At 39.7% G+C, this 25555-nt stretch overlaps 1 protein-coding gene across 5 annotated transcripts in view; it reads right to left on the reverse strand.

Annotated features, from left to right (window-relative positions):
* AKT1 (AKT serine/threonine kinase 1) overlaps window positions 1–25555 on the reverse strand; it is a 73619-nt gene that overhangs the window by 42269 nt on the left and 5795 nt on the right. For 4 of the 5 annotated variants that reach the window (XM_030452702.1, XM_030452703.1, XM_030452701.1 and 1 more), the window contains exon 2: window positions 23965–24141. In XM_030452702.1, coding sequence (XP_030308562.1) covers window positions 23965–24010 — 46 coding nt within the window. In that variant the 5' untranslated portion in view covers window positions 24011–24141. Of the gene's footprint in view, window positions 1–11794; window positions 11858–23964; window positions 24142–25555 lie in introns of those variants that run through there. The other variant, XM_030452699.1, reaches the window with a different exon arrangement.

Below are 25555 nucleotides of genomic sequence, written 5' to 3' on the forward strand. Positions count from 1 at the left end.
CTCCCTCCTTCTCTCTAGACTTCCATTACTAGATCATTGTGTCCTTCACAAAGTGAATCTAAACCTTGGGGAACTGTAAAGAAATGGCGAAAAAAGGCTAAAGGACATCAGGGGAGATTTATGGGAACAGCTTTTCTAAAAGAGATGATATGGACCAACTTCAAAGACGGTCTGAAGCAGAAAAGAAAGCTCTATTTGTGGAAACTAAACCACAGAACACAGACTTTTATAAATAAGCAGTTTACAGAGGTAAGAAATTAACACATTGTATTGTTATCCTTTAGCTTCTGGACTAGAGTTCTAATTTTCAATATAAATGCACAGATTTGTTTTAGACCATTTGCAATAAAAGCTCTACCAGTAACTGTGTGACCATGCTGTCCATCAGGAGATTTCTTAAATGTGCCAAGAACAAAAAACAACACAGAATTCCAAACACGTTTAAGCAAACAGTTATTGGGTAAATATTTCATACGAAGATGCATAAAAGCCAAGCTAAGCAAATATTTCAATGGCAAAAATAAGAAGCAAATAAATAAATAAAAAAGGATGTACTGTTTATATAGCTGGCAAGAGTTTGGATTTCCCTTTTTCATTTCATCACTAGCAAATCTGCAAAATCCTGGAAGAGCACATGGAGACCATGTTAGTTCTAACAAAAAGTTTCATTTATTTTGAGCCATTTAATGGCCATCAATGGAAAAATTGCAAGTACTTCCCAGAAGGCAAGTTCTAATATTTGTTATCATGGCAACCTCCTGGTTACGCCTCCAAATTTAGTATTCCACAGATAACTTCTACTGAGTCACTACCCTAAACTCAGCAATGGAAGTCTCCTACAGATAACAGGAGTGCCTGCCTCAGTTCAGAGGAATTTTGCAAAGTAACTCAGCTGCATACTGAGAATTTATTAAAGCAGCTTCACCACTGGGTAACATGAGAGCAAAGCGTCATGGTAGCTCTGGTGCTAAGCTTAGCTGAGTAACACAGCCATAAGAAACTTTGCCAAGGATTTTTGTTCCCTGGACTGAGGTGTGTCGTCACTGTAAAGCTGAGACAAATCCACACTGCTGCCTCAACAGGGTCACAGGCTCAGATAGACACACTTCTGCCACATTCAACACAATTAAAAGTAATTTAATTCTACGATACACATTAAAAATATCAAGTCCTGGTATTACCAAACAGCAGAATTCCTGATGGATTTCAGTGGTACCAAAATTCAGCCCTGTAACATTTAATATGTCCATACTACTAAAACCACACACCTATAACTTTGACTTTTAATTTTTGAATCCCAGCATCCTCTACCATAATAAGCTTATTATCTCTTTCCCTAACAGTTCCAAGATCTAGGAGAGATGCATTATAGACAGTCACACAAAAATCCTTTTCTTATACAAGGAAGAATGAAATGAAAATCCGTCTAAATAAGGACCTATGTACCTTGAAATTGTTATCATGAATTAACTTTCATGTTGCAACATGGCTTGGTACATTCAAGCCATTTTTCATTAAAAAATAAAAACAAACACAAAACCAAGCCAAAAACCATCAAAAGTGAAAGGTATTTACACCACACAGAAGCAGACAGGCAGAGAAGATAGATGGGAGCTTGAATTACACTCTCCAGCCTGCAGTGCCTTATACTGTTGTTTTGGGAAGACATGGCAAAAATCCCAGTCTCCTCTTTTAAAACTATTCCCAGAGCAAAACCAAACATCAGTCCCTACTCCCAGCCAGTCCTACACTCACACCAGTTTCTGTGGGCACCAAACCTGGCACTTTTCTGCTTTTGACAGGTCAGGGACTACTGCACCATCCCCCCCTTTCCTCCACACCTGATTTTCTAAGCACAGCACACAGTGAAACTGCTCCTTGCCATGTGCATCCCCTTGAACACCTGAAATCAAACTCCATAAACCCCATCCTGTAACTGAGTGTAGTCCATTCTCTGTAGTTCATTCTCCCACTCTTACTAGCATGTCCCCAAAGAATGTAAGCAAAAACAGAATCCTCAGGGATATCTGCAAAAGCAGGTACAGGCATATACACAGAAAACAGCATGCAAACCCTGCTTTGTCATGTGATGCTTAGCACACACTCTGGTTACAGCATTTTTGTCCACTGGTCCCTGCTCTGATGCTATCAGCTCAGGCAACAGATGCTAAGGGGGAAGGGCCTGGACTGCTGAGAGCACAGACAAGTCAGGGAGAGGTAGAAGGCTGACCCTCACCCCAGACCACATCAGCTGTGCATGTGCCCAACACCAGTACCAAGTTGTGGTCCCATCCTAGCTGCAGTGGGGAGAGCTGGAAGGACAGGTTGTGCCTGGGGAGTGCACATGGGGAGAGTACTGCTCCCTATTCAGGATCTAGTTCTTGAAACATGGCCAAATATGACCAAAAATTTTAAATACCAAAGCTACATCTTTTAAATACACACCTATGTACCTTAAACCATGCTAATGCAGATCCATGTCCTGAGTGCAGAGCATCTCTGCACTGACCCCGCTCTTTCAAGTGCAAGAACAGGCAGAGCAAAAGCTCACAGTATATTCACCCAAAGTTGGGCTGTGTGTTCACCCGAAGTCACACATCCTCAGCCCACCCTCTCTGGTCTGGGGAAATTCTAAAGTTCAGATTACTCACCATTTAACAGTTTCTTGCATTTATTTCCCCCTCCCTCTCCACTCCATGAAAAAAACATTTTAACATCAGGACTTCAGTTTCAGAATCAAGCTAAGAGACAAAAAAGTTCCCTAAGAGCAGTCACTGCTCACTCGCAGTGGCTAATCTGCAATTTTCATTTATTCACAAAGCATTAAATGAATCTCAGTAGTTGGCAGCCTTTCATGCAAATTATTGTTTTCTAAATAAAGCCAAACTTGGGCACAGAGAGTTGAGGGTACAGGTGAGATCCTCTTCTCAAAAAAAAAAAAAAAAATCAAAACAAAACAAAAACAAAACCCCAAACCAAACAAAAAACCCAAACTACCAACAAACAGAGAATGAAGAACCTGCATGAAAATTACTGTCTTGGTGCTATACTTTCTGATAGAACTGCAATTAAACTACAAAATTAACTAAGCACAAGTCCACTACTGGGTCACCACCATTAGTTTGATAATAAGCTTTTCTATACACTTTTCATCCCTTTACCAGAGAATCCACACTTCCTAGTTTAATCATTCTCCCTTAGAAAGGGAACCTTTCTAAGCAATAAAGACATTTAATTATTTAATCACAGCGGCAATACAAGATTAAAATGGATTAGAAAAATTAATCCAAACTAAATGTCTATGCTACAATAAAGTTTCCCAATGAACCTTAAATCAGAAGGTCCCCAAGTTCAGGCATAAAATCTGATTGAAACTGCTGTTGCTTTGCAAAGCTACTGCTTTCCCCTCCCTGATCTTATTAAAAATGCAGTCCGAATTGCTATTTCCACAAAGAAATATGTCTGATATTGACAGGAGTTCTATGAAAAATTCTTGATGGCCTTCAGGGATTCTTGTACTTAACCCAAAGGTAAAATCCACAGTAATTTATCATACAAATATCAGCTGGTCTGCAGATCAGAGCTCCCATTCCACAGCATAGCTGGAATTTCTACCAAATGGAGGGTAGAAGGGGACTGTAATTAAATACCTTCATTGCAGTCCTCAGTTCTTTGTACCCAATTCATGACAGCACACAGGACAGAAAGAAAGGCAGTTCCAACACTCTTTACATGTTCCATTTCACTGGGTACGCATCCCTGTTCTAATCTTTAAAAAGGAAATTTTAAACAGCTGCAAGAAGGTTGATGATAAAACAGCAAAGACATCCAAGGGTGAAGGAGAAAATAAAAATAATTTTAAAAATGTTAAGGATTACAAAAATTAACGCCTTTTAAAAAGGAGATCTAGCCATATTTCCCCCTTCCTTTGTACTGAAGTTTAATAAACATTTTTCCAAGTTACCGATTTTTGAGAAAATCGCTGGATAAACACTTGTGTTAACCCAGTTACATGGCTCAGTGCCAAATGTAATGCCAAACTTCCCAGTTGCAAAACGAGCTGTTTTTACACACCAAAGTAACCACACAGCAGGCCTGCAGAGCCTGAAGACAGCTGACAGAGATGACTGTTGCTGTCCCCCCATTGCACCGACATCCATCCAAATACCAACATCTGCTGTGCTACAATTTACTTTTTACACAACATTTAGCAAAACAGTGCCTCTGACTGCAACATCATTAAGGAAGTAACAACAAATAAATCGCAAAGTCCCATCAGACAATTGTAAAATTAAAGCGTAGTTTGTCTTGCATACACTGAGCTTTACTTTAGATGTATTGGACTCCAAAAATAATAAGCATTAGAATCTGCTGCCTTTTATTAAGCACACAAGAAAAAGATTCTGTAAACCGTGACAAGTGTAATCCATCATTACAGAAAATTACAGTTTTGAGGATATTGACTTGACTCAATAGGCAGAGAAGCTGATGCCTGCGAGGCAGCCTGGCCTGCCCGGTATGATCACAGCATCCCAGACTACTAACAGGATTACACCGTGCCTGGAAGCATAAGAAGTGCACTTTCAATTCAGGGCCCACTCCTTTTGAGTCTCCCAAAGTGCATATTTGTGCTTGTGAAGTTAGGAATTGAAGTTCCTAAAAACTAAAGCAGGACACAGCACAGGGACCAAGGCAATCAGATGCCATCCCACAGAGGTGAGGTGGCAAGGCAGGCACACAGTAAGTCCTGTAAGAAATTCAGAGCCTGGGGCTTCAAACTGGGAATAAGGCTCCTAAAGAAAAGCCAGGTTTTGCTGGTGGTTCCACTGCACTGCCCAAGCCACCTCATGTCCCAGAACTCACTATGTGATCTGCTGTCCCCCACTTAGTTGTCCTCCATGCCTGTGTCACTCAAGAGTGTTGCAAGTCAAAATGGGGCAGCACTACTACCAGGCTTGGGCTTTCATCTGCACACAGGCAAAAGAGGAGGAAGAAAGAGGAGTTTTAACCTTTAAGATTGTGATCAGTTTTCAAAACGGATTTTGTTCTTCCTCTCTTGCAGCAATTCCACGGATATAATAATAATAATAATAATAATAATAATAATAATTTTAAAATATTTCTTTTGAAAAGCAGATACTGAATGAAAAATTCCCTCAGGAAACAACTTCAATTGTTAGGCATCAATTATCAAAGGATTTTCCCTAAAACTTTCTTCTCCTCACCTTTAACACAGCCTAGAAATCACTTAAAGTACAAAAAATTAATGTTTTTGTGGGAACAAAACACCTCCTACACCTCCAGACAATGTTTCTCTCAGGAACAACATACCCAACATACAGGTCAAGATACAACTACTTGGCAGGCTGTATCTCAAAGCAGTTTCCCCAAAACAATACCGTTTCCCTCAAATCCCTATCAGCTTAACAGTGGAAGACACTAACATTTCAGATAACATAGGCAGCAAACATTTTGGTAAGTTCAATGGATGTTCTTTACCAATTTGCAGATAAAGAGCCAACATCCACAGCAAGATTAACAGAAGTGCTTCACTAATTTGGCGCTTAAATCATTCTAATGTCAAGGGGTGAGGCACTTAAATACATCTAGGGCTCTGGGACAGCACTGATTTGTGTCAGACTTCAGGACAGATACTTATTCACCCATCGTGGGACACAGGGGAAGCCATGAAAAGTGCAGCCTACGTGTGGATCCTTTACCAAGCAGGGATTGAGAGGACTCGCTCCTCTGTGCTAGCATGTTTGCACAATAGGAGTCAAGGTCCATCGGAAACTTATTTGAAGAGTTGCTCCTGCGCAAACTTTAGGTTCAACCTCCGAGTTCAGAACTGAAACACTATTTGTTTGTCCAGTTATCCCCTGGCACGGTTGGCTTTCTGTCAGGCAGATGTATGCCACATGCAAGTAATTTCTCAACCTCTGCTCCACCTCCCTCCACGCACTCTGCACACACTCTGACCCCTCAGCAAATGTTATAAGAAAGGAGGAAGTGTTTCTGACAGTTTCCTTGCTCTTCACAACAATTTTATTGCAGGGTATAAACATTTTCTCCTGCCCCCCAACCCTTCTTGTAAGGAAGCAAAGCAAAACAAACAAAAAATCCACCACTTCCCACACAACTGAATGCCCTAAACCCAGCAGCAGGAAAGGAAAGGGGAGGGAAGGGGTGGAAAGGAAAGGACAGAGAGGATGGATTACACTAAAGTTATTTTTGTTCTGTTCAAGTGGATAGGCAGAGACAACTAAATATAGAATTTATCAAAGCAGGTGAAGGAAGATGACATGAGCTGCAGGTTTCAAGGAGCAAGCAATAAATGATGTACACTCCTACCTCCTGGCCCAAAAAACTCCCTCCAAAACACACTGATAGGCACAAGCAAGATTTGATACAACAACTTGATTGATTCATCTCACAGCAGTCTCCCCTTTGGACACATGACCACGTAAAAGCTAAGCATACAGGTTACTTTTCTCTTACCTGCTTGTGCTATAGATGAACAAGTACTACAAAGTCCACAATAACATGGAAGGAAGTTTGCATTTATGTGGTGCCTTTGGACAGAAATCCTTCCAAACAAAGTATGTTTGAGCTGAGTAATAGCACACCAGCTCAAACCAAACGTTACGGAATGTTACGTTGTCAGTGACAAGACAAAGGATGTGGTTTCTGTGAAATTTAAACAGTTATGTCAAGGACAATTGTTTTCTTCTGGTCAGGCTCATGTCCATGGCTTGTTCAGAGTATACAATACCATAGTTTACAAGCTAAAATCCATTCATGCGAATTTTTAACTCCTTCCAGGGCCTGAGCAAGTATGTGAAAAGCACTGGATGACTGCTGCCAGAGGCACACACTCCATTCAGTCACTGTGAGCAGCTCATGCCAGCAAATACACAAGTAGGAGGTTCTTGGGCTCTCAGAGCCTGCAGCCAAGGACGCGGACAACAGCATTTAGCAAGGATGTTAAGTGCTTTGCTGGTATGTACACAGTAGTTAAGCAAGGAAACGTTAAGGGAAAAGACATGGCACCAGTGGAAACCATGGCACCAGTGACTTCAGTGGAAACCACACTCGCATCAGTGCTGTAACCTACTGCTGGGCTTAAAGAACAGAAAGCTTTTATGTGGTACATTTCCCTTCTTCCATCTGTGCCCCCATATACCACAGTATCCAAGAGCCCCACAGCCTGAGCTGTATTTGTCCTCACAACATTGCTGTGAAGTAGGGAACTGCTGTTATCACCATTTTGCAGATAAGGGAACTGGGACACAGAGAGATAAAAATAACCTTATCCGAGATGATCATATAGGAGGAAGTTTGTGGCAGAGCAGGAGAGGACTGGCTTCAATTCTCAGTTCCAGGACAATACTGTAACACACCAGCCACCCCTTCACCCTCTAGATGCTCTGTCTTCTGTTTGACTCACCCAGATATCTCCCACGGGCAATAAGGAATAGGAATGTTTACATCTTTTATTAACAGCATTTCCAGCCCCCAAAAAATAGACGAGGGTATCAGATGCAGGCATTGTTTGTATTCAGAAGTCCAAATCAGAACAAAGAAATTAATTTCCAAAATAGTCAGCACTATCCTGGTATTGTGGGAAAAGGAAGGAAGACATATCAAGTATTCAAAGGAAAAAATTTGAAAAAAAGCCCTGGCAGGTCCTAAGTACAATTTTTAAATAAGTAGTGAAAGTTTTACTAGGAAGCTGGTATTAGACCTGTATCCCTCACAAAGCTCCCTGGCCTGGAGATTTTAGGTTACAAAGCAGTAAGAAATAAAAATAAATCCCCTTGGAACTACAGCTATCTCGTTTCAGACACAGATCTGATGTAGTTTCATATGGACACCCAGGCTCTAGACATCACACAACAATATTGTCTCAGAGAGACAAATTCCAGAGGCTGGAGACTGCTCAAGGTTTCCCATTTCTGCTGAGCCAGACTTCAACCCTGCCCTCAAAGGCTTTTTTCTGACTAAAATGGCACCTCAGGTCCAAAATTTAACTCTGTCCTTTGGGACTCCAGTTGCAGCCATCCAGAGCACCAGTTGTGAAACAATCTTCTACATCTTAAGGGCATTCACAAAGCAGAATTTAATGTCAACTGAGATTACTACTACCCTGCTACAAACAGCAGCCATCCAAAACCCCATGGACCACCTGATTTATCAGGTGTGACTCCAAAGTTTGGTTGTTCATCGTAATGGCCACAGGACGACTGACCACTACTATGACACCACAAAAAGAGCTTTATGAGGGACATGGTCACTATTCTGACAGGCAGAAAAGAAGAAATCTGTGGCTTTGTGATAGTTGAGGGCCATCGGATCAGCTATACTCAGCTTTCAGGTCACCTCTGCTATCAGTACACTATCCTGTCAATCTCTGCAGATAAGATGGACCTTATGGCCCAGACCTCCACTGTGTTGGTATAAGCATGAACAATGCAACACAGTACACCTCCTGTGCCATGGTCAGAGTCTTTAAGAGCTGCAGTCAACCTCATGTTGAAGGTGACCATCAAGGAACCTCATTTAACTACCAGCAGTGATGTAAAATAACTAAAGCCTTGCTTGGAGAAGACTAGAAAGAACAGAACTAATACCATCACACATTCAGATACCCCTATTTTCCCTCCTTCTTTTACACCAGGACTACAAAATGGTGAACAAGAAAGACTGGGATAAGGTTAGAAACATTTCTACTTTCTGCCTGGGAGCCTCAGTAAGAACAGCCAAACAAACCAACAAAAGAAAGAAAAACTCCCAGCAGCCTCACACCTACATAGCAATCTTAGTAAACCAAACATTCCAGTAATCAAAGCAAAACCCAGCTTTTATTTCCAAATCACAGATCCAGAATACAAACAAATAGTAAATTAGTGAGGTTTATTTATTATTCCACGATTTGAAACTTTTCCTTGAAAAATCCCAGCTTCTGTATTGGAAGTCAACATTGAAAAATGAAAACGCCTGTTGGCAACAGAGGAACTGCTATTTATTTTCTGTTTCACAGCCATCACAAAGAATATCAAAACTCAAACCAAACTCCTCTACAAGTTGGGTTTCTATTCTCCTCCAAAATCAGGCTGGGCTTTGCAAGAGATTCCCACTATCAAAACAGCCACAAATCATAAAGTATCCTGTAATTCTATGTTGTATGGAGCCATTGGAAGTGCGCTGGTCCAATATGCTACAAAAGAGTTTAACATTAATAGTACAAGTAAGCAATTCAGAAAACTATAAAAATAAAAAGGCAAAAACAAGAATGAACTCAACTTCATCAAACTACAACTTTCAAATCAAATTTGAGGAACAAAAACCTCAAGTCTACTTGGCTGTTTGCCATCATTTTGATGTCCTTGCCTCCAGGTAACTGGTTTGAGGATCATAAGAGTCAGCAAAAAGACTAATATCAATAAATATTCTAAGTGTGTACTGGTCATAAAAAGAAGAAACAAATTGTGTGTTCTTCCATGTTTTGTTTCACCACATGAATCATGAGAGAAACAGCACAGGGTTGTACATGGTCAAAAAGGTAGGCATGGCCTCTGAAGTGTGAGCTTGTATCTACAACCACACATCCTGTTGTGTGTCATTCCACTTCTAAAATGCTGCCTGAGAAAGAAGTCTCCAGAAACATGAGGCTTTGCCATAAACAGACACAGTCTAGTTGAGTGAGTAAACAAACCTTGCCGAGACACTAAAAAGAGCTGTTTGAAGTAGCCTGTTCCTAGCAGACTGGAGCTGCTGCTGAGAAGAAAGCTTCCCTCTGTCTGTAGGAGGATTCCCTAAACTGGTAAGAAAACTTCAGATATACTGATATTTGCACATTCCTGCCATAGCCTGTCAGAGGAGTAAAATCCCCCCTAAAAAACCCCAAACAAGGACAAATACACCACTGAAAAAAACCCAATCCGTTAAAAATGCACAGATCTAATCACAGTAAATCTTTTTTTTCTTATTATTTTAGATACAGCTTTTTAGATCGTAACTATTTGTATTACTGCAGTACACTGCAATTTCAGATACACCTGTGGTACACAGAAACCAATGAGACAGTCCCTGTTCTGCAGAGTTGACTCTTAGAGGGCAGGAGCAATGGAAGGCCAGACAGACACACACAAAAAAAGGGGAGGACCAATATTGGGCACGGCAGTGAGCAGCAGCCTCAGTACACATCCACTGCAAGTTGATCAAGGCCTTTCATAAGCAATGCAAGGAGTGAGAGCTTTCAAAGAGGATAATAAAGCAGTACTGCAGCTGTTCACAGGGACCATTTCCCAAGTGTGAAAGGGTAGCACAAGAGAAAGCACAGAAGTGGTTGCTTGCCCCCACGTCGTAGTCTCACTACAGAGCCATGCTAGGCTAACTGGAGGCAGAAGTTACCATCTTAGAGATGGTAAAAATAGCTATGAAAAGCAACAGCAGCTGGTTTTGCAGCTTAATACAACAGAGGAACTAGCAGAGAGCAACAAAGCAGCAGCCCAAAGAATGAGCTCTGCCCTGTTCAGAGCAGCAGTCTGAATGGGACAAGGATACATGCCAAGCATACAAAAGATGCAAAATGATGCAAACCTTAGAAAAGTACATTCCCCCCTCCACGTCTTGCTTTTGTTTTACATTCTCATGAATAACAGTATACTCCAACAACTACAGCAACTTTGAAAACATCAACTTAGAAAACATCAGCTTTGAAGATCAAAAAAAAAAAAAAATCCAGCCTCTGCAGACAATCTGGTTGTAGCTGCTGTAGTAGTGCTGAGACAAATCACTATTTCTAAAAGAAATTTGGCCAACTGCTGCTCTAAGCAGAGAAGGCAGTATTGATGTAAATCATGCATTTCCCTGAAATTACAACTGGTATTACTCAGGAAAACAGACTGGACTGGGATAAAATGCATTAACTTCAAATGGCACAGTTATGATGAAATGAATTGCTGGCTAGTAGTCTTCATTCAGTTGTCACAGGTTTGCTTATATTAAAATTGCTTTACTTTATTCCCAATGAACAGTATACTACAGCCACTTCAGACCTCTGGCTTTCAAGTCAGAAAGTAGGTTCACTAAGCCTTGGACATCTCAAAACCAATTTTTTTTGTTGTTGTTGTTAGGCATTTGCAAAAAAACAAAAACAAGAACAAAACAAAACACTGGCTATTATGGAAGGATGTAACACTTACATCACAAAAGGTGCCTACTGCAGCAAGAACAGCAGTCTAATCCAAACAAAGCAGTCACCAAGTCTAGTCCTAGAGCTCATTTAGGATCAGATCAGTCTTTGTCAGCAACAAGGTGTAAGTTTTCAGGAACTGCTCTTAATCTAGTTGAGCCACCATGGCTGAAAAGCAGAAGCTGCTTCACTGCACCTGTCCTAACACAGTGTTGTCCACCATGTTCAAAATGTGAGGCTAGGTTTGGATGCTATGTCTTTGCAACCCAAGTGTGTAAAGGGGATGAATTAACCCAGATTGTTCAGAGGAAGAATGCCTCATTTTACCTGAACATGCTGAACTGGCAAGAGCCAACAGTCAGAGAATACACAGAACCATTTAAAAATACACAACATCATTTATTACAGTGGGACAGTACTTTGTGTTGCACAATCCAAGCTTTTGTTTCAGGCAAGAAAATGTTTTCTAAATATTTTGTCACCATGACAGTCTAGCCTTGGACTTGAATTCTGCACTTGGTTATTCCAGAAAAGCCCTGTGAAGTCAACTGTGTTGCCCAGCTCATCATCACATCCCAGGCCACTGGGAAGACTCACCTGGCAGCACAGATCCCAGTGTCTTCTCAGCTCTCTGTGCTCTGCAGGGTGCTCTCAGCATGAGCATTTTGCATACTCACAAACTAGAACATTCAACATAAGATCCACGTGAAGAAACAACAATGCATGGAAGAGGAAGGCAGAACTAAGAAATGCCAAACATCTCCCCAACAGGTTCAGCTTTATCCGAGGAAGACAAGCAAAACAAAAGCCAATCCCAATATAGCAGAATTAAATATTTTAAACACACAAAGAAAAAGAGACTGAAAAACATCCCAGCTTTGAGGGCCCTGTTCCAAATAAAAACATTTCTTTCAGGGACATTAATTTGGCAAACTAAATCTGAGCAAATAGATCGTAAAGTCCACAGCACAGCCCTGACAAGAGCAGTGGAGCATTTCTGTATGACTCAGGGAGCCCAACGAAAATTTCTGCAGAACAAGATCAACAGGGTGTTTATATAGAGCCAGCAGCGTCATGTGAACAGGCAGCTCAGTTTGTGAAATGAATGTTTGCATTCATTTAAAAACAAAACAAAAACTCAAAAACCACCCTCTATTCCACACTTACAAGTTTCCAGCATTAAAAACATAGCAGGGGAAGGAAGTACTCCAGCAGCCAAAATTTACAAATTCTTACCATAACTTTGGCGCAGTACACTTCTTCAGTGTCACAAAGGCCTATTCTTCAGGGGGCTTGGTTGGCTTTTTCTTTTTTTTTCAGAAGGACTAATCCACATGTGAAGGCTATTAAAGAACACACATACAAAATGCCAACAGAAGCATAAACATGCATACTTTCTGTGTGTGTGTGTTTTTTCAAAGTTTTATCTGTCTTTCCAGACAGAAAGATTCATAGGAACAGCCTGGAGGCAGGTATTTCTGCTTTCTCTCTACTTGCTAGTGAAGCTTTTTCCTTGCCTTGCCATAAAATGACAATTCTATTTTAATTCTTTCAAATTGGTGACAGAGACTCATCTTCATGAGTTGCATTCCACAGCAAGGTTTCAAGAATTTAACAAAGACTGAAGATTTCAACACAGGGGGGGTGTGTGTTTTTATTCCTAACAGCAACCTTTCAATTTGTTTGAGAGGAACATTACTAGAACCTCAAAGAAAATGTTAATACTATAAGTTAACACTTGGCATTTCTGCACTGCAAAAAAACAAACAAACACAAAACCAAAACAAGCTCTGAAAGTGAGCACTTTTTCCTTTTTTTATCTGAATCTATATAAAAGCCCCACCAAAGATTTGAAAGAAATACAACAGAAAATCCAGCTTGATACATAGTGCTAAATTTATATTTTAGTTTTCAAAACACTGCTTAGACATTGGGCTTTAAGAGTTCTATTCACTGGCTAGAAAAAAGCCAAATGTTACATTTTAAAAGACTGACTTCTGAAATATTGTTGTGAGAACAGGGACAAGCTATGTAAACCCTAAAATTCTGTGGGTCTTTGTATTCAAGATTATTGTCACAAACTAAAAAGCTTATATTCCCTACTAAGCAAACATTTACAATTAAATCCATTCTGCACAAGGCATTTGCATTTTGAGATAGAACAGTCAGTTGTTCAGCTGCTGTGATTTAGATGGATTGGTTCATTATTGCTGCAGTTCGTTTTCAGCTACACTGTATAACAAAGGGGTGCCAATGTAGTCTTGAATGGCTTTAAAGCTAAGTATGCTGGTATTCTTCCATGATGATGTAATTTAACTATCTCCCCAACTCTCAGATCAAGATATCCTGACTTTTCAGGCTAAACCTCAGTGAAAATGACAGAAACAAGCTGTCACAATAGTGTTCAATAGGCAATATCTCTACAAGGCAGCTGAAAACTGCTGCTTCCAAGTTTGTAGTGATTTTCCATGTAGAAAAAACTACTTTCTCCCCAAAATATTTAGAAATAAATACTTTCCTATCATGCAAGTAACAAGGTAATTTCAACTTTAACACCAGGAGGTACATCAATCACACACCTACAAATGTTGGTGTTATAGTAAAAATATATTTGTACCACAGAAGAACTACAAAACTCTCTGACACAAAGGAAATTTCAACTTGAAAAACTCAACTACTACCCTCCTCCTTCACTGTCTGAAGCACATCACCAGAGATTAAAATTTTGCTATTAAGAACCATGTAAAAGAGCAAGATTTCGTTTTAAAAAAAATTATTGAAGAAAAAGCCATGATGATTAGTGAAGTCTAACCTCCCAATTTGAAGTGTGGTATTCCCAAAACACTGCCAGAACAGCACAAAGAACATTTATCACAGAATAAGTGGATTACTGGATTTATAGTGGCAAAGGCTTTGTATCCTACGTCTGGAAATCAGTTTCCACCCATAAAACTACCTCCAAGCCCCACAACCAGCACTGTTGCCACAGATATCACAGCTGGTTTCTAGTCTGCTCCACGCATAAACTTTTAGTGAAATAATAAACATGTAATATAGCTAAACCTATGAAACTACACATTTAAGTCCTGAATTACAAAATAAATGCTGTCTCCTCTTTTGGTGTTTCCAAAATTTCATTTTTACTCAGTGAGGACAGGAGGGGAAGGAGACTGCATGATCAAAAACTAAAAATTAATAAATAAAAAAATAAATTGCATTACAGATAAAACAATTTCATTTAGTTAACTGACTGTTATTTACAGAAGGTTTATAGACCACAGACAGGTGCAGGGATATGTATGACACACAAAAAGCCACCAGTCCAGACAATCTATGCCTGGAAGCCCCTGAAAAACAACCAGCAAATAAAAGGTGGTATTCCCACTCTGCAGCTATGAAGACTCCTGACGATGGATTTTGACCTGCTTAACAGGTTTGTTCAAGGGTGTAACGTTTTAGTGACACTTCAACTGTAAAGCTTCAACTCAGGCATAATGGCAAGAACATACAAAATAGTGTGTACCCTTGTATATCAGGGCATACATCTTACTTCCACCCCAGGGTAACTACCTCATTCTGAACAAGGCAACATTATATTGGCAGGTATAATATGGCATGTACAGAGGCTCATATGGAAACACATGCCAAAAACTTGAAATAAGCATTTTTTATCTTTGATTTTGAGATTCAGTCTAACTGAAGTTTGATAGGCAAAAATGCAGTTCAAGTATAGTTTCATTTGTATGAAATTTATTAGATATTAGACCTGTCCAGCCTCTTGCAGAAAATGCTAAAGTTATTCATTCATATTGCTTGCTTCCTGAAGTGCAACCAGGATGCACTTCTTCATCTCCAGATCCTTTGATAGAATTGCAGAAACGTATGATGTACTGCTTAAACTCAGAGTTCAGAACAATAAAATAATATATATTGTAAATTAATTTAAATCCTCTATTTTTTGCAATTTTTCATTAGAACTTATTAAACAGCTTTTTTTCTCCTCCTTAGTTTAAGTGTAAACTGTGAAGAAGGCATTCAAGTTATGTTTTAGAGTTTTTCCCTTCTCCATCATGAGGACTAGCAAGCTCCTTAACTTCAGACAGAAAAGGGGGCAAAACTTTCAGAATCTGGTCACTTCTACAGGTGGGAAATGATTTATAAGGCCACATCAAACACGAGCTGCACTTCAAATTAGCAGTGATTGCTGTAAGCAGACCTCACCTCCACCAGCACCTGAAGTTCATTTAAGTAACACCAGTGCCAACCTCATGAGTTAAACTTTCAAACCAGCACAGTAACCCTTGTCTTTAAGACCTCTCCTATAAAAAAAGGCTGGGAGAGCTTGGGCTGTTCAGCTGGCGATGGCTCCAGGAAGCCTCCCAATATGTAACAGAGAGCTTATAAAAATCACAGAACTATAGGAGCTGGAAGCGACCTCAAGAGATCATCTAGTCCAACTCTCCCACTAAAGCAAGATCACATAGAGCACATTATACAGAACTGCATCCGGGAGGATTTTTATTATCTCCAGAGAAGGGGACTCCACAACCTCCCTGGGCAGCTGTTGCAGTGTCTTATCACCCTCAGAGTAAAGAAGTTTATTCTTATGCTTAAATGGCACTTCCTATGCTCCTGCTTGTGCCCATTGCCCCTAGTCCTGTCACTGGGAACTAGTGCAAAGAGTCTACTTCCATCTTCTTTGCACCCACACCTTAGATATTTGTAGATATTGATAAGGTCTCCCCTCATCTTTCTCTTCTCCAGGCTAAAGAGTCCCAGCTCTCTCAGTCTTTCCTTCTAAGAGAGATGCTCCCATCTGCCCATCATCTCTGTTACCCTCCACTGGACCCTCTCCAGTAGTTCCCTGTCTCTTGAACTGGAGAACTCAGAACTGGATAAAGTATTCCAGCTGTGGCCTCAGCAGGCCACACTCTTCTTCATGCAGCCTAGGATTCTGTTGGCTTTCCTGGCAACAAGGGCACACTGCTGGCTCATTGATAAGTTACTATCTATCAGGACCCCCAGATCCTTCCCCATTTTTTCCGAAAGACTGAGAGAGGTTTTTTTAGCCTGGACTATGGGTACAGGACAAGTGATAACAATTTTATACAACAAGAGTGTAGATTTAGGCTACACAGTAAACACCCCCATATATATATATATATATATATATATGAGGGTGGTGAAACACTGCAAGAGGTTGCTCCAGTCTTCAAGGTCAGGTTGGATGGGGCTTTGAGAAGCCTCTATCTAGTAAAAGATGCCCCTCACCAGGGCCAGGGAGGTTGACTAGATGATCTTTGAAGGTCCCTTCCAACCCAAACCACTCTGAGACTGGACCTCCCTCCCCAAAGAGCTATCTCTGATTAAGACCATGGTCAACATCAACACAAAACCCACTTCTCTGGCATGCATGTTCTCTGGTCCTCATTGGGAGGACATTAATGAAGTGCCAGCAAAGAAGACTGATTTGATAACTCCATAAATTATTCGGATGCTGCACTTAGTCTCAGCACAATATACCTCTGCAGTCATGCACAGAACCACTGCCTCCAGCGTTTATTTCTACATGCAGTTCACCAAAGGCCTGGGCTTTGGACAGCACTTCTAAAAATGCTCTCCTGATTTACCCAATAGACTCAGGAAAACAGTAACTGGCTTGTCTGCAGTCTGTGATGACTGTTTACCTCAGCTGTCCTCAAATATGACCATGCACTTTTGAATAAATTGACAAATTTCACAATATTGTTTGACCAGCTATCTTTTCCACATTTTTGGCTCAACTTGAAGAGGTGGGAGAGTAATCCCAGAGTTCCATAACATGTTTTCCAACTGCACTCTAAGTCAGTCTTCATTATTTCCTCCTTTTAGTTGCAGTAAATATTTCTCACAGAGGCACACTACTTCACACCTAATATGGTGCTATTCTTTCTCCATTCTTATTCTTCCTCTTTCCTCACATAGTTTCCTGGTTTTTGTTCCCCCTTTAAGAGGCACATTGTACCTGCAGCATAATACATCTGAAAAAAATAATCCCTCCTTTGTCTTCCCCCCATGAGAGATGACTTTTAAAATACGATTTAAGTTTTTTTTTTCCCCTTAGTAAATCAGTTACTTCAATATGTAAAGGGAAAAAAAATAAACCACAAGGCAGACAGTTATTTTTGTTGGGTGTTTTTCTTAAAATGCTGTCTTTTAAAATACATTCAAATTAAATGTTCAAAATTTAAGCAAATCCCTCCTTCCAACACATAGTAAGGTTGGTTCCCTGAATTAATCTGAGACCATCAACTACCCTAATATCTAAGAGAATTATTAGTCACATAAAAAGTGGACGAAAGCAGATACTCTACATCTCATCATGTACTGCTCTAAGAGCATCAAAGTCCCCCCCCAGCTTTTTCAGATGGTAAAGTCAAGGGGTAAGAGTATTAACACAAAGCAAGTTCAGGCAGGGGAAGCTGCAGGCACAGCAACTGATAGTGCCTAGGCAGGGGGAGTGCCAGCAGGGAATGTTGGAAGGGATGGAACCTTCTGGCATCCACACAGGCTGCAGGGGAAGGCATTTTCAAGTGTGGACAAGGCGCCAAATTTAAAATGCATTGCACAGCACTTTGCCTAAACCACTCCTGCAAGCACAACAAGCAAGCTTTATACTCTCTTGATCTCTCTTTACCTCAAAATAGCATACTCACTTAGTACTTCTTTCTTCCTAAATCCAAACCTGATGATTTCTCAATATGCCTACTGAGAGAAAAAAAGAACAGAAAACCATATGTGGACTTTTTTTTCTTTTTTTTGCACAAGCCTACCTTTTCCTTCTCAAAAATGAAGGAACCATGAAAGAGAGGATCAAAGCCAGCACAGGCAGTTTCTGCATGATCCACTGTATCCCAGGCTCACTTCAGCAGGGTTTGCAATGTCCTAGATCCCTCATTCTCAAATCTCTTTTAATGACAAGAAACACTAATTTATGATGCCATCCTACTTTTAGATATAAAACTGAGACCTAGTTTGTTTCTCTTCTGATGTACAATAAAACAGAATATGAAAGAAAAATTCCAGGACTGGTATAAATAATGTGGGCATCAACATCTGAGCTCTTCCTCTTTGCCATTCAAAGTGAGAGTGTGTTTGGTGTCACTGGCATCTAAGTTCCAGACAGTAAGTTTACAAACACTGAAAAAAACAACTAACCTAGCATGACTTCTCTGAAGAACTGAAAGTATTTTGCAAAGAATGTGGGGGAAAATGTTGTAATAAAGATTTCTGGGAGCACATTTACTGAAAAAAATGAAACACTTGGACTTTACCCTTCAAAAATGTGAAGCTGTGGCTTAAAGAATGTGTTTTCCTAACCGAAAAATGTTATGGCAAAATCAATTTCTTAACAGGTCACTGGAAAGTAAAACAAAAGTGCTCAACAACTTAAGTAGTCTTCTCAGTGCAAGGATGATGAGCAATCTCTAGGCTACCCTAATTCTTTCAAAGACGTAGTACAGTATAGTTACACTGTACTAGGTAATTCTCAGCATCTGACCTCCCTGTCATCCAAAGCAGACTTTTTACAGTCCACTGGATCCAGCCTGGTTCCTATGATCTCTCCACAAATAATTCCATCAGATGAGATTTACCCTCCAAAAGTCTAGCTGACTAGCCATTATCAGCTCATATTTCTCCAGATGTTTTGTGATCTCATCTTTTCTTAATGTCTCTAGCATCTTGCCTACCACCAAGGTCAGATTTATTGGTCGACAATTTCCTGGTTCCTCCCCAATCCCCTTTTCCCAGAACAGGGCAAGCAAAATGAAAGCAACCAAGAACTAACATTGCAAAACTATTCTCCTTGTGTTGAAAAAGAGACATACAAGAAAAACCACAAACTGACACAGCTTATCTTTTGTTTCCAACGAGAAAAGCAACAGATTTCCCTATAAACCAAACCCTTTGGCTCTGGAAGAAGTGTCAGCTTTATTCCTTCTGTTACAAATTTTCCCACTCCTCTGTGTTCAGCCCCGACCTTGTTTCTTACCTTTCCTCTTCCCCCCAGCTTTTCCTCTGAAGCAGCTGTGCCCTCTACATCTGGCATCTTCAGAGTATGGATGCATCCCTTGTATGAAGTGCCCCAGCCACTCCTTTGAAATACCATGAAAGCCAGATGATCCTTCAACTAATCTGAACCTCAAAGGTTCTGGTTACACAGGTCATCAAGGAAGTGCACTGCTACATCACCAGAGACACCAGGAACAGGCAGAAGCCAAGGTAAAAATTAAAAAACGCCCCAAAATAAAACACACATACATACAAAAAGAGATAAGGAACATGGGTGAGAACAGAAGAGAGAGAAGAAATAAGAGGTGAAGAAAAATAGCAGCAAAAGGGACTCACTAGCTTAAAAAAAAAAAAAAAAAAAAAAAAGTTAATTTCTGGTGATACCTTGCAAGATCCTGTTTTGATTCATACTAACAGAACACTGAAAGTATGAAGCAAAAAAAACTAAATCTGAAGTTCAACATTTGTGCCAAGAAAGTTAGAAGAGCAACAACCAGCACTGAATCCTTGGCTTTTATTTTACATATGGATCCTGCATTCATTTGATGCAATTAAGCTACCAGAAGATCAATTTGTATGGACAATTGTTTGCTGGTTTTTTAGACATCTGTACCACTCAGTTTCACTGCAGAAGTAATTCTTTAACAAATAAATTTAACAGCATTTCTGTAAATGGGATAAGTATCTTTTCGGATAACTTCTCACTTAAGGATGTCTAGCAATTTTGATCAGTTTGGCTGCCAGACTCAGAATCAGTCAAAAAGTTTTACCTTCCTACAGTCCACCCAAAGTGACATTCAAAGGGCATGCTCTGGTTTTTACAGTTAAAATTACTCTGTTTATATACTATATAAAAACAAAAGCAAAAAGTAGCTGTACATTTGATGCTAAATATTAATAGATGAATACACAGGTCTCTCCTGCTGCTTATAATTGCTCCAGAGTTCTCAGAGTGAGAAATCAAGATTTCTATTTCCTTTTTTTAAATGTCAGGATACATTTTTCCCTCCCCCTTTCCCTGCCTCCCAAAGACTCCTTTTTCCATACCAGTTTATGCCCTAGTAAGAAAACCGGACATACTAGGGAAGTCACAGATGTCAGAGTATCAAAATGCACAATCCCCCTCTTTGTTAGCATTGCAGAAAGACATTAAAAAAAAAAACAACACCAAAACCCACCACAGGATGAAGACTGAAGACAATAGAAGGATCTTTATAAACAGGGACCAGAGCAGAAAGATGCAAGAAATCCAGTGAGATCAGTAAATAAAATACATTGTCATACCTCTTTTATCCAAAAAGTTCCTCAACACATGACCAAAATCAAGGATATTCACACTGAATATGCAGAAAAACAATCTGCAAAAACCTCCTGTTCAATCACAAGTACAGCATGTCTGCATCAATCCATTTCCCCCATCCTTTTCCACTACACAAACCTTCAGCATAATATAACCAGGAACTACATATTCTAGATGTACACATGCAATACACCAACCCCAAGTCTGAGTTTGTATTTTCTACATGTGTGTTGGAACACTTCAGCCATGCAGTGACGTGAAGAGTGATGAGTGTTTTAACTACTCTTTCTGTCTTCATGCATGAGTCTGTCGCCTCACTGAGATCAGCACCAAGTGCTGAAAGTGGGGAAAAGGGGAAGAAAATGGTTCATTCATAAATTCTTCTATTTTTGCCTGCCTAAGGTTAGACATGTCCTGGAGATGACTCTAGCCATGCACAAACACATCTGCATTACTGAAAGCAGAGCTTCCTGTAAGCAACTGACTTACAGAACTGCCAAGAGCTCTTGGCCAGGCAGTGATGTTTAATTTCATTTCTCCATTTGTATTTTTAATCTTGGAAACAAAAACAGAAATGTAAAGCATGCTGACAAAAGAAAACAACCCCACAATTCTAGAAAACCCTGCTATTTCCCTACCAGGCCAAAACACCTGCTACTGCTAATGACAGCTTTATGCTTACATACACCTGCCATCCAGAAGGGCTCCAAAGCACTCTGCAGCCTGATTTATACGTACACAAATCATTGAAACCACCAAAATTAAGCCACTGCTGGGTGAGATGTAGCAACTGTTAAACTACACGCAGCCATGCTGTTCAACTGCTCAGGACATGAACTAAGAGACACCATATCCAACTGAAGCTACAAGGAGAACGTTAGGTAGAGAGAACATCATTGCCCAATCTGGATTCCAGCCAGTCACTGCTTAAAATATTTGCATGTGGAAAGCCCTAGGATCTTTACAGAACACATGCAGTGCAACCTTTGGTTTTATAAATGATCCAAAAGACAAACAATATAAATTTCCTGTATCTAAAATCCTCCTCTAGCAGACCCTCCCTGCAGTAATTGCTGCTTATGCCTTAACTTCAGAAGCACATGGTATCAGACATCAGTTTTGGAAACATCCTGTGGTTGAAGCACTTGATCTTGCAGAGCCAGCAAATTGATAGGGTCTGCCAATAAATGATGATTTAAAAAAAAAAAATCATTTACAAAACGCGCATGCACGGGAGAGGATCAGTTCTCTACCCCTCAACAAATGAATTCTTCAATTTACCCCAAAAACAGCTACAAAACACCACAGAGTTACAGAGCTGACAGGCTGGCAAACTGAGGACAGATACAGCACTGCTTTCTAAAACCTTCCTGCTGGCATGGACAATGCCAAATTAACAGTTGCAAAGTCAATGAAGTGGAATGAAATAGGTGTCACCACACATGCTGGGAAGATAAAAAGGCACTGGCTAACTGGCTAAAAAGGTGAAGAAACCTGGCATCCAAAAACACCAAGAAAAGTTTAACAGTTTGGCTATCTGGGCACAAATTAGCATGCTCAAATATGCAGAACATGCAGGGTAACATTTTGGAAATGGAACTGTGTTCAGCAGATTATCTCATCATCACATTTTCAGCAAACCACCAAAAGTGATGATCTGTTTCTCTAAGGTAATAAAAAAAAAAACCCAAAACAAACCCAACCTAAAAACCTGATCAAGAGATTAGGGAATCTTTTAGTAAGACCTCTTCCAGAGGTCTCCTTACTTGACATTAGCTTTATTGTAAGCCTAGCAACAACAAAAATTCAATTCTCAAGACTAAATACACAGTCATTTGAAATACAATGTAACTATTCTGTAGTTTTCGAATACATCTGCCTCTGAATCATCCGGACCATACAATTCCATTTCCACACTTTTTAACATAAATGTTTCTCTGTAAAATTTTTTATAGAGTGCTCTTCAATATAACAACTTGTTATTTTAAGTTACAGGTAAGTGTAGCAAAACTGTAACAATAGACAATTAAAAACCCTCAGCCTAAAAACATCACTTTAACCTAAAAATATATCTCATTGATTCAAAGAGTTTCTAGATTCACAAATGGGAATAGGAAGCACAATTCTGTGTTTTGTTCTCTTGTTTTATGCAAACACATCATAATTCTCAAATACTGTACCAGAACAAGGCATCCTGGGTTACCTTGAATGAGTTACTTAAAAATAATGAGTAAAAAATTCTCGAACGGAAATAAATGAGAATTCAGAAAAAAAAGAAAAAAAAACACACACACACACAAAAACAAAACAAACAAAAAAACCTTCTCAAAAACGTTTTTTACATCAATCTGCAATATGAAGCTGTACATCCAGCTGTTAGAAACATGCTTCCACTCACTTAAAACATGGATTATCAACATGTTTTCTGAATTCTTAGAAATTTCTTATTGTTGCAGAACAACCATCTGCCTCTATCAACGTTACGATAAAGTATTTCCATTTTCTTCCAGAAATAATTATGCTACACCTTTGCACCTTCAGGCAAGCTGTTGCAAACCCTCTAGAAAAATCCTGAGTCTGCAAAACTGTGCTGGCTTCCCTGTTGCTGGAGCACACAAACTCTGGTTTTGGTCCAAAAAAATGACAGTATTAAGGAAAGTACCTAACACCACTCTCTCCTTTCCAAGAAATGATAGTAGAATACAAAGAAACAGGTAAGTCACGTACCTTATAGGAGCAATCTGCAGTATATGAAATAAAGATACCTCTCCCATACTTCCCATAGAAACCCACTATTTTGGCAATAAATGGTACACAACTACATTATTTTAGTTTTCCCACCCAATCGAGAATAAAAAGACTTTTTATAAAAATCAATTCCATTAGTGGTACAAGAGTACATAAACTCAAGGCAGAAAGTGCACAAACTCAAGGCTATTCTTCCTGTCCAGGAAACAGGTACCAAAAATGGCTTAGAAATGCACAAAACAGCACATTATCTAGCAAGTCTCTGCAAGAGCACAGCATTGTTTGCAAAATACAGGCATATTTTTCACCTTTCAAATGAAGATTCACCTCAAGATGATTCTCACACTAAGCTATAAAACTATATATAAAGAAAAATAATTTGCTGCAGTTTAACCTTCAGCAGTAAGTAGCATCTTCAGTCGTTATCATCATTTTCAAAGCAGTTGATGCAGTTTTTGGAGAACATGCACACCATGCACACACTCAAAGAAACACCCTTATACAAGTGTTTTCTCTAATTTGAGAGAAGATTATGCACACTCCTTACACACCATTTCCCATTATGGTGAATGAGAAAATAAAGGACTTTTTGAAGATATGCTGCTAAAGGACAGACCACAGTACGAGAGAAAACCCATCTACCCTCCTGGAGGAAAGTGACACTTACCTCGTTTGTGAAGCCACCCTTCCTTCACTATTGCTACTTCATTCATAATGGCAGGAATGTCTCTTGAAAAACCAGTTTATGCCAAAAGATCACTCCGGTGAGATTCCTGAACTCCCGCAGAAGACTCCACAAAAGTGATGGAGGGGTTTTTTCTGTTTTTCTTCTTCTCAGCGATTTCTAAAAGGATCAAAAGAAGAGTGCACCATCATTTTGAAGCATGTCATATGTACAGTAAGGGATACAGCAGGGAGTAGGTTTCATTACTGGCTTGTTGGTTTGTGGGGTTTTTTCATTATTATTACAAATCCTAAATGAGGCCTTAATTCTTATGAAGGATTTTTATATTGTGGGGAATGGAGGTGCCAAAACGCATGCCTGTGAAGGTCCTGCTTCTTCACTGAGCAGGCTGGTCATGGGCAGAGACTTACAACATCACCAGACACTATCTAGGTTAGAGATGGATGCAAGATCTTATCCTCACACCTCCTCTCCATAGCAATGAAGATTCTGAGATTCCACAAAATCTGGTTTTAAATATTTCCTTGTAAGAACAGTTCCAGAAATACTTCTGTAAGGTTTCTTTACAGCCTGATACAGAGCAGTCTATCAACCAGCACACAGTGCTTCTCAGAGATACACCTCTGTCAGCAAAAATTCCTAATACTCTTGCTTCAGATTTTTCTACTTTCAGTGTCAACCTGTTAATCCAGCTCAGATTTCCTTAACTTTCCCAAAAAGTGTTCTCTGCCTTTGATATCTGTATCTCCTACCTCTCCTTGAGGTACACAAAGAATCTCAGTTAAGCTCACATACCTTTCCATTACCTTAAATCAGCCCTTACAGCACTGATCAATTTACTGCTCTACCCTGAATGCACTGTGGCTTACTGCTGTCTTTCTTGCAATGAAATACACCTTAGCACAATTTAGGATTGTTACCCTTCTGCTTTATGAGAAGTCCCTACCTAAATATCTCAAAATTGCTCTATCTTACTGAAAATATGTGTGGCTCATAGCTGACTACCACAGAAACATTCTTCATGCTTCTCTCCCTCACTGTAAGTAATCTCTCCCCAAATGCACTAGCTTTTATTATTTTTCTAAATTGAATCCAATTATTTTTCTGCATGTGGTACAAATGTTCTCTGTTTGTTTTTCTTAATGACTTCTGTGCTTTCCAAAGTGTCCATACCACCATTCCATTTGGTATTATTTGGGTGATCAAAAAATGTAATTGGTGACAAATTCCCAGCAGTAACCAAGAGGTTTAATAAAACAAAACTTAGCAGCATTCATAACCCACTACCAAAGACCTGGCTTTTACTGGAGCCTCCAACCACACAACACATTCCCACCCAACAAATATATACCCTCTCTGCATGTGTTTGGCACACATGCATCACTTATCTCTGAGCACCCAGGTGATAGCCATTCATTAGAAACTAGATTAAAAAGCTACTAATTCCACATAACTCACTAAGACACAATTCTGGATGGAAGAAACAGGTAGTTAAAACTAATCCAACCTAGAACTGAAACCCTAGCAGGGAGAGAGGGGTCTCTATTGTACATCACCAGTGCTCTGAAATGGA

The sequence above is a fragment of the Calypte anna genome, chromosome 5A, assembly GCF_003957555.1.
Source record: "Calypte anna isolate BGI_N300 chromosome 5A, bCalAnn1_v1.p, whole genome shotgun sequence".
NCBI lineage: Eukaryota > Metazoa > Chordata > Aves > Apodiformes > Trochilidae > Calypte > Calypte anna.